Here is a 10666-nt window from a genome sequence, read left to right as displayed (position 1 = left end):
TGTTAGCCAGGATGGTCTCGATCTCCTGACCTCGTGATCCGCTCGTCTCAGCCTCCCAAAGTGCTGGGATTACAGGCTTGAGACACCGTGCCTGGCCATAAGGAGCGTATTTCTACATAAGGGAATACACATGCAATAGCAGGTAAAAATCAGATGCAAAAAAACCCCACATCTCCTCAACATCTCAGCAGCCACAATTAATCTAAGACTTACTCCTCATAGTACTAGTCAAAATTGTATGGCTGACTGTTGACTGACCTCATCAACAATGACACAGCTGAAGGGGACACCCCCTTGCCCCCGGAAAGCAGATTCAAGTAGTAAGCCACCACTTGTGCTCAATGTGCAGCAGATGACATGGGACTCTAAGATGATGATATTCTGTGTTTTCTGTGGGCGTCCTTGAACCTAAGAGAACAAAGATTAAATCAATATTCAGCTGTACATCAATCCTTGACTATGACAGGCCTATGTTTACTATAAAACACTCACTATTTATTATGTGACAGAAAAACATTTAGTAAAAGTTAGGGGGAAACCCTCAAATCTAGGAAACAACAGAAACGTTCAAGATAATCCCAAACCGGAAAGAATGTGTGCTTTGTGGCTGAAACACAGAATATGATTTAAGTACATTAAAAATTCTTATCCAGGGTTTGACTTGGTCAAAGTAGATTACAATCCTTCCTGTAGTCAGATATATGTAGGTAGGTATCTGAAGTAGAGATGTAATAATCCTGAGTTGTGAATTATCTGAGTAAAACCAGGGTTAGAATTCAGCTTGAATGCACATTTTTCTGTTAGTTTTTAAGTATATAATACTGTCCTTTCCTTTTTTTTAGTGCTTTTGCTAGTACTAACAAAAATGCCTGTGAACCTGACAAATATTCTATTTCCACAGTAAGAAAAACAAGTGTGGCCTCCTTCTATAATGCAATGTACTGTGATGGAGCCCGACAACGTGGATGATGCCTCACAATCATACCATGCAGTGCTCAAATAAATCAGCACTTTCATCAGAGATTCAGTTTGCTTCTTTTTGCTACTAAGAAGTAGAGGTGATTCATCTCAGCACACATGATATATTCAACCATGCAATTCAAGGCATGCGTGTGAGCTTTAGGAAGACGGTAGCACTATGGTCCTCCACGGCTCACACAGTAAAGCACTGTCAGACACTGTCCTCAGCCCTCCAGTGAGTAAAACTGCAAGCACAGTTTCATGGCCCACACAACACATGTGATGAGCAGCAAAAAACATCTATGAAGACGGACTTCATCCTTGACTCAGGAAAGATTAATCTGGGGTTCTGTTTAAAACGTTAATCAAAAGCTTTCACATAATTTTTAGTTTAAATAAACTGCTAATGAAAATATGCATTAAATTCAACTGTATTTTAGTCCACAGAGAAAGATCATAATACATTCAGGAGAAAAACTTCAGCAAAAATGCTACTAATGTCATCAGTTACTATTACCCTCTTTCCCTGACCCCAATGCGGTTTGATTAGGGCTGCATTCTGACAATCAGGGTATATACACCTGGCTCAGCCAAGCTTCAATTAGTCTAAATCTTACGGGATATTTTCACGTCCAAAAAATACTGGGGAAAAGCTACAAAATATTACAGGAGCCTTATGATCTAACCCAAGTACAAGGAGTTTATGCTCTAAGCCAAGAATTGCAAAAAACAAAAACCAAAAATCAAAGTGCTGTACTTTCTTATGCCAAATTCTGCCCATCGTCACTCTACTCGTGTCCAGGTTGGAGCTCTGGAGGGCTCATAGTTGCCACCCTCGCCCTAAAGTTCACACAGGTGACTTTTTTTTTTTTAATAGCGAAAACACCCTTAAAGCTAGTTTCATTAACTGTTTATCTGATGATAATTATTGTAATTGTTTTTTACAGTCTGTGGGAAGCAGAAATAGAGCACCTCGTAAGAAGGAACTTAAATATTTATTGAGACCTAAAACAGAAAAAAGATAATCTATAACGACCTCTTTCTTAGAAATCTTAGATGGTGTTAAGAATTCATTCTCAGGTTAAAGAAAAAAATGCAAATATTGTTACACCATTTTCTCCATTTCCACAGAAGTTTGTAATTTTTCATAACAATTTAAAATGTAACTGAGAAAAGCCCATAGCTGGCTGGACATAGTGACTCATGCCTGTAAAGCCAACACTTTGGGAGGCTGAGATGGGCAGGTGACTTGAGGTTGGAAGTTCCAGACCAGTCTGGCCAACATGGTGAAACCGCGTTTCTATTAAAAATACGAAAAAAAAGGGCCTGGCGTGGTGGCTCACACCTGTAATCCCAGCACTTAGGGAGGAGGAGGGCAGATCACAAGGTCATGCGATCCAGACCATCCTGGCCAACATGGTGAAACTACAATATTTAGCTGGGGGTGGTGGCATGCGCCTGCAGTCTCAGCTACTTGGGAGGCTGAGGCAGGAGAATTGCTCGAACCCGGGAGGCAGAGGTTACAGTGAACTGAGATCGTGCCACTACACTCCAGCCTGGTGACAGAGTAAGACTCTGTCTCAAAAAAAAAAGGCCAGGTGTGGTGGCTCACACTTGTAATCCCAGCACTTTGGGAGCCTGAGGCAGGAGGATCATGACGTCACGAGATCAAGCCCATCCTGGCCAACATGGTGAAACCCCGTCTCTACTAAAAATACAAAACTTAGCTGCACGTGGTGGCACATGCCTGTAAACCTAGCTACTCAGGAGGCTGAGGCAGGAGAATCGCTTGAACCTGGGAGGTAGAGGTTGCAGTGAGCCGAGATCATGCCACTGCACTCCAGTCTGGTGACAGAGCGAGACTCCATCTCAAAAAAAAAAAAAAACAAATTAGCCAGGCATGGTGGTGCACGCCTGTAATCCCAGCTACACAGGAGGCTGAGGTTGCAGTGAGCTGAGATCATGCCACTCCACCCCAGCCTGAGAGACAGAGTAAGACTCTGTCTCCAAAAAAGATAAAGCCCATAGCTTGTCGGAACAGTCGTACTTACTTTAAAAAAAATAATAATAAAATGAAATTAAGAAAATGCTACAGGTGAACTACTTACCTCTTTAATTTTAGAAGCAAGTTCCTGCCTTTCCTTAGAAACTTTGGAAATGTTTTCATCTAATTCTTGCCTCTGGAAAAAATTCAAATGTCATAATTAAAACTAAAGTAAGCATTTTTAAATGCCTTCCAATGGACTGCCTCAAATTTTAAAAGAGCCTGTATTTTACCAATGAAAAATGTGTTTACCCAGTTTATTTCCTCTTTACCACTAGAGTCCTGACGCATTCTGTGTGCTGCTAAGACGCAGCTGTGTCCTGTGCGCTGCACGTGAGCAGTCTGCTTAGCATTCCAGCCCTGGGAGCATCACACCACCCTTAACTTCCAGGTGATTCAAATGAGGCTGTAAATCACACCCCAACAATTCCTCTGGCCACAGTGATGGGCATCTAACACAGACCTGGCCAATCATGGCACCCATCTTCTTAAAAATACGGATTAGACCTGCTTGCTCACCCAGGGACTAAACTAACTGCTTTTTTGGATATATGGATGCTAAGATAAAGACCTTCTCTCCCTATGGGGTTTCTAAGTTGAGATAGTGGAAGCCCTGAGATGCTGACACTCACCTTCTCCCAAAGAAGAAATGGCTGACACACAGAAAAACAAATTATGGACTGGAGAAATGATGTCATTTGAGCCTCTGGATCCACCCATACTGAAGCTAATTCCCTTTCTCTCTAACCTAATTTGAACTGGGCTCAACATGCAACTTAAAGATAACTAATAAACTCAGTATAGCTTTAACATAAGGCAGTACAGCCTATAAGCCAAATGCAAGGCCACGTGCAGGGACACATGCCTGTAATCCTGGCACTTTGGGAGGCTAAGGTGAGAGGACTGCTTGAGGCAAGAAGTTCAGACCACCTGGGGCAACATGGCAAGACCCAGTTTCTACAGAAAACACACGACAAAATTAGCCAGGCATGATGGCACACAGCTGTAGTCCCAGCTACTCAAGAGGCTGAGACAGAAAGACAGCTCACTTGAGTCCAAGAGCTTGAGGCTAAATTGAACCACAACTGCACCACTGCACTCCAGCCTAGGCCACAAAGTGAGATCCTATCTCAAAAATAAACAAAAATGCAACATCCCATCTATTTTTGTAAGTAAAGTGCTACTGGAACACAGCCACATCCATTTATTTATGTATTATCTATGGCTGCCTTTGTGCTACCAAAAGCAGAGTTGAATAGCTGCAACAGAAACCAACCATATGGCTTGCAAAGTCCAAAATCTTTACTGGAGTATCTTGCCCTTTACAAAAAAGTTTTTAAAAAGATTTAAAAAAAAAAAGAAATTTTAATAAAAACTGAAAAAAAGTTAAAACCAAAAGGACAAAAAAAAAAAAGCAGAAAGAAATGTGTTAACCTGAGACACATTTTTAGCATCTTAGTACACATTTTTATACACGAATCATGCCATTCCCCAATAAATAAAGGGCATTAAATACTCATTAATTAGGCTAATCGCAATGGCTCATGCCGGCAATCCCAGCACTTTGGGATGCTGAGGTGGGCAGATCAACTGGAGGCTGGGAGTTCAAGAGTAGCCTGGCCAACATGATGAAACCTCATCTCCATTAAAAATACAAAAAATTAGCCAGGTGTGGCGGCCCATCCTTGTAATCCCAGCTACTTGGGAGGCTGAGGCAGGAGGATCACCTGAACACAAGAAGTTGAGGCTGTAGTGAGTCAGGATTGTGCTACTGCACTCCGGCCTGGGAGACAGAGCAAGACTATCTCAGAAAAAAAAAAAAAGAAAAGAAAAGAAAAGAAAAAGAAAAAACTTGTTAACTAGTTTGTATACCTGAGTTATTATTTAAAGAACATTATTTAAGAAATGCAGATACCTGTATTTCCCGTCCACCTCGGCATAGAGCTCGCTGCCGGGAAAGCTCATCCAACTGATTATCTAGAAATTCCTTTCTTTTATGCATCGCCTGAACATGAGAAGGTAAATCTTTTTCTAATAAAAATAACAAATAAAAAATTACATGCTATTCTAACAAACTCACACACATATACAACACAATGAGAAGGAAAATTAGTTCCCAAAGCCAGACTAATTCTGGAGGCTTCAAATTACCTTTAGTGCCCAAGTCATTTTCCACCAAACGAAGCAGAGAAAACACTAGTATATACCACGTTCAGTACTTACTCATTCTGTGGTTTACTTGGCTGTCCAAACTGAACTTTAGAACCTCATTATTGATAGACTTTTCTGGACCCAGTCGTACTAAATTTATATCTCCACAGTTTCCTGTTGATAAGAATCACAGTTAAGGACTAATAAGGACACTGCTGATCCATCCTGTCTCTATACATAGTATCTATATTTCTAAGTAAATGTTAATAATCAGAGAAGGGCGCGAACATGAACTTCCAATTAACTAGACACCAGGGACTATACCACAAACTTCTTATACATTATTTCAGATACTGTTCCTAACAACCCTATATGGCAAGTACTTATCATTTCTACCTAATAAAAGCTAGCAAGGCCATCTAAACAGTACACTGCAGAGCTGAGATTCTATTTTTTTTTTTTTGAGGCGGAGTCTCGCTCTGTCGCCCGGACTGGAGTGCAGTGGCCGGATCTCAGCTCACTGCAAGCTCCGCCTCCCGGGTTTACGCCATTCTCCTGCCTCAGCCACCGGAGTAGCTGGGACTACAGGCGCCCGCCACCTCGCCCGGCTAGGTTTTTTTTTTGTATTTTTAGTAGAGACGGGGGTTTCACCGTGTTAGCCAGGATGGTCTCGATCTCCCGACCTCGTGATCCGCCCGTCTCGGCCTCCCAAAGTGCTGGGATTACAGGCTTGAGCCACCGCGCCCGGCCGAGATTCTATTATAGTAGCATTTTCAAACTACGTTCAGTAGAACATTCCACAGCAAAATAGATTCAAGAAAAATGTTGAGATAAAATAAATGAAGCAGTTCTCTTATGTTGGGAAAAGGGCTTGTGGGGTGCCTGCATAAAGTGGCCATACAAATATGGAACAATAAGTTGTGGAAAGCCACAAGAGGTCTCTGAGGAGGAAAGCCTTCTAATTGCCATCACGTTCCCATGACCAGAACGTGACCTGCTCTCCTATCTATAAACACTGTGCTCAAGGAGAAAGACACTCCTTTGAAGCATCGGAATGTGGCCAGATATGCTGGCTCCTAGTTAGGCCCACTCCCCACAGCTGCTCTCCAAAAAGTTAAAAAACAAATCAGTAGTTAAGTTTATACTGCTTCAGCACAAAGAAATTTATCTAAACTGCCACTGCTATAGATTAGGTGTATGACACACCACCCCGCTTTCACCATTTCACCCCTGAACGTCTGCTTCTTAAATCTAAGTGATTGTACTCAATAAATAGTGTGGAGATCAGAGCTTGGCGCCTTTACAGCCTCTGATTTGCTTTGGCCCCCTGGCTCCCTCCTTTATGAACTCTTAACCTGTCTCTTCTCATTCCTTCGTCGCCACCGGATTTCGCATACCTTGTGGGTGGTGTTGAGGCTGGTCCCTAACACTCTTAACCGCAGAATATTTCAAGAACTTTTATATGTTATATATTAACATGTAATTTTCAGAACAGAATCTTATGACACCATCGAGTCTTTTGCAGAATACTCAGGATAAAGTTTTTAAAACTATGTTCCACCTTACCTTGATACTCTAGAAAGTAAGGGACACAAGATGATAGAAATTCTTGGATATAGTAATTGCAAAAACTATAAAAATCAATTTAAATCAATTTAACTTGCCTGTTTATTAACCACGTTTTAATCTCAGGTTAACACATTTCTTTTTTGCTTTTTTCTTGTCCTTTTGGTTTTAATTTTCTTTTATTATAATTTCTTCTATTGGGTTTTTTAAAAATCTTTTTTCTGGCCAGGCACAGTGGCTCACGCCTATAATCCCAGCACTTTGGGAGACAGAGGTGGGCAAATCACTTGAGGTCAGGAGTTTGAGACTAGCCTGGCCAATATGGCAAAACCCCATCTCTACTAAAAATACAAAAATTAGCCAGTCATGGTGGCACACACCTGTAATCTCAGCTACTCAGGAGGCTGAGGCAGGAAAGTTGCCTGAACCCAGGAGGTGGAGGTTGCAGTAAGCCAAAGATTGCACCACTGCACTCCAGCCTGGGTGACAGAGCGAGATTCCATCTCAAAAACACAAACAAATTTAAAAAACACCTTTATTTGTCTTTTTTTTCCCCATGTGTTATTATTTTATCTAAAAATTCCCCACTACAAGGCTGGGCACAGTGGCTCACGCCTGTAATCCCAGAAGTTTGGGAGGCCAAGGCAGGTGGATCATGAGGTCAGGGACTCGAGACCAGCCTGGAGAACATGGTGAAACCCCGTTTCTACTAAAAATACAAAAATTAGCTGGACGTAGTGGCACATGCCTGTAATCCCAGCTACTCGGGAGGCTGAGGCAGGAGAACTGTTTGAACCCAGGAGGTGAAGGTTGCAGTAAGCCAAAGATTGCACCACTGTACTCCAGCCTGGGAGACAGAGTAAGACTCCATCCCCAAAAAAAAAAAAAAAAAAAAAAATTTCCCCACTAAGGCCAGGTGCAGCGGCTCAGGGCTGTAATCCTAGCACTTTGGGAGGCCAAGGTAGGCAGATTGCTTGAATCCAGGAGTCTGAGACCAGCCTGGGCAACATGGTGGAACTCCACCTCTATCAAAAATGACGAAAATTGGCCAGGCGTGGTGGCGTCCCCCTGTGGTCCCAGCTACTTGGAAGGCAGAGATGGGAGGATTGCTTGAGAAGGGGAGGTGAGACCAGTCTCACAAATAAATAAATAAATAAATATTCCCCACTATATCACTGGGCTAAATTATGCAATCATGTAGCGTTTGTCAGTATTTATTCCAATTGGACATGTCACAGTTATTTATTTACTGTCTATCTCCATCCTTTAAATATTAAGTCCCAAAATAATAGTTTTGTTTTGATCACCACCTAGTAGAGTGGTGGGTACATAATAAATACAATGATTCTATGAAAAATGAATGGCTTATTTTTACAGTTATCTACAGCATATTTTTTACCCCAGTTCAGCTCATTTTCCTAAATTTAAGGCCAACATTTACTTCAGGGTTTGAAAACTTTTTTTCTTTTTTTTGAGATGGAGTTTCGCTCTGTCGCCCAGGCTGGAGTGCAGTGGCGTGATCTCAGCTCACTGTAAGTTCTGCCTCCCGGGTTCACGCCAATCTCCTGCCTCAGCCTCCCAAGTAGCTGGGACTACAGCCACCCACCAACACGCCCGGCTAATTTTTTGTATTTTTAGTAGAGACAGGGTTTCACTGTGTTAGCCAGGATGGTCTTGATCTCCTGACCTCGTGATCCGCCCGCCTCGGCCTCCCAAAGTGCTGGGATTACAGGCATGAGCCACCACGCCCGGGCTGAAAACTTCTTAATTCACTTATGTTTCCACTAGAAATGTAGATGAAATGACCTGGAAACCCACCTACTATAAGCACCCAGAAATGTTCCACAAATTATAATAGACATCCTTTACATCGCTGGGTAAGCTCAGGGGAATGTTAAGAGAAATCCCTAGAGGCCAAAAACAGAGAGCTGAAAACCAGATTTGAAAGCCCCGAGCTGTTGTGGCACCCATAAGGGAGCAAGGCTGGGCAGCAGTGTCTAGGTGCCTGGGTGTCTGTTTTGTTCTTCAACATTCTTGAGGGATAATTTACATTCAGTGAAAGGAACAGACTTTAAAATTCTATGAATTTGACATTGCCAAAGCTACCATTCCAATAAAAACATAGAAATTTCTACAATGGGAGCTTGGTAATGCCCACAAGAAAGTAGGGGGGCCTGGAAGAGGTGGAAGAATTAAAAACAAGTGTGATTATCTTGGCTTGGGCTCAGGTGGGCCATGAAAAATGATTTTAATTAAAATATAAACTACTAATCAAGAAATTTAATTAAATTTAATTCCATCTATTAATTATTGATTTAGATAAAATAATTTTTAAATAATTTATGTTTTCTGGCTTAGAAAAATTAATGTTCTCCTTGTACTTTCCCACCCCTAAGCCTGTGTCACATGTGCATTTACGGAATAAATACATAATACAGCAAATGTGGTCGGGGCAGTGTCTCATGCCTCTGATCCCAGCACCTTGGGAGGCTGAGGCAACAGGATTGCTCCAGCCTGGGCAACAGGATGAGACCCTGTCTCTACAAGAAAAACTTAAAAATTAACCCAGTGTGGTGGCAAACCTGCAGATCTAGCTACTTGGGAGGGTGAGGCAGGAGGATCACTTGAGCCCAGGAAGGTGAGGCTGTAGTGAGCCATGATCATGCCGATGCACTCCAGCCTGAGCGACACTTTTTTTTAAGAAAAAAAAAAAAAAAAAAATCACCTCAAAGTTACTATGGGAATTAAATGAGAGGAGCACATAGGACTTGGCACATAATAAGCTCTTGCTAACAACAGCTATTATAAGTTAATAAAACATCCAATGGTTCTAAAAAAAAAAAGCACTTTTCAGAAACAACCCTCCCTTCAATTTTTAAAAATAAACAACAAAAAAATTTTTTTAAAAGCACATGACAAAGGGTATCCAACCACAAGTACAGTTGAGATTTTAAATATGAGAATACAATGAACCATTTTCAGTCAATATATACAAAAACCTTAGTTGAAGTAGAAATTTTTCTTGAAAAATATGAATTAGCAAAATTGACTCCAAACTAGAAAACATGAATAGACTTATAATCATTAATGACATTTAAACAGTAAACAGAAATTTACTCATTCTGTTAAAAAAAGACAACAAATACAAAATAAAACAATACTCATAACAAATCAGCCTTCAAGAAATAGACAAGTTGTCTTATACAAAACCTTCCAAATAACAACCAAAAAAATCCCAACTCTTTTTTTTTTTTTTGAGATGCAGTGTGGCTCTATCACCCAGGCTGGAGTGTAGTGGTACGACCTCAGCTCACTGCAAGCTCCACCTCCTGGGTTCACGCCATTCTCCTACCTCAGTCTCCCGAGTAGCTGGGACTACAGGGGCCCGCCACCACGCCCGGCTAATTTTTTGTATTTTTAGTAGAGAGGGGATTTCACCATGTTAGCCAGGATAGTTTCGATCTCCTGACCTCGTGATCTGCCCGCCTCGGCCTCCCAAATGCTGGAATTACAGGTGTCAGCCACCACACCAGGCCCCAACTAATTTTTTAAAGCCTGTGTAACTTCAGTACTAAAACTAGACAAATACAGTGTAATAAAAATTACAGGCTGGCCTCATTGATGAACATTAATTTCAAAGTCCTAAATAAAACACTAGCAATCTATTAAAAACTAATACAAGACACCAAGGTGACCTTATTCTGTAAGAATCAAAGATATTTTAACATCAGAAAAACATTGTAATCAACCATATTAACAGATTAAAGAAAAATTTCATTACCATTTGAAGCATGCAATAAAATTCAACACCCATTCATGATAAAAACGCTAATGAGAAAGCAACTCTTGCCGGGTGCCATGGCTCAAGCCTGTAATCCCAGCACTTTGGGAGGCCGAGATGGGCGGATCACGAGGTCAGGAGATCGAGACCATCCTGGCTAACAC

General features: G+C 41.4%; 1 protein-coding gene across 1 annotated transcript in view; it reads right to left on the bottom strand.

The window, feature by feature from the left end:
• SETX (senataxin) overlaps positions 1–10666 on the bottom strand; it is a 103235-nt gene that overhangs the window by 23090 nt on the left and 69479 nt on the right. Inside the window, exons 15-18 of the mRNA XM_011931431.1 lie at positions 5228–5329; positions 4920–5035; positions 3069–3140; positions 259–408 (exon numbers count right to left, since the gene is read on the bottom strand). Of these exons, the coding sequence (XP_011786821.1) occupies positions 259–408; positions 3069–3140; positions 4920–5035; positions 5228–5329 (440 nt within the window). The remainder of the gene's footprint in view (positions 1–258; positions 409–3068; positions 3141–4919; positions 5036–5227; positions 5330–10666) is intronic.

Source organism: Colobus angolensis, unplaced genomic scaffold, assembly GCF_000951035.1.
Source record: "Colobus angolensis palliatus isolate OR3802 unplaced genomic scaffold, Cang.pa_1.0 Scaffold9, whole genome shotgun sequence".
Lineage (NCBI taxonomy): Eukaryota > Metazoa > Chordata > Mammalia > Primates > Cercopithecidae > Colobus > Colobus angolensis.
The sequence above is the reverse complement of the archived record's forward strand: the minus strand, read 5'-3'. Positions and strand labels throughout refer to the sequence as shown.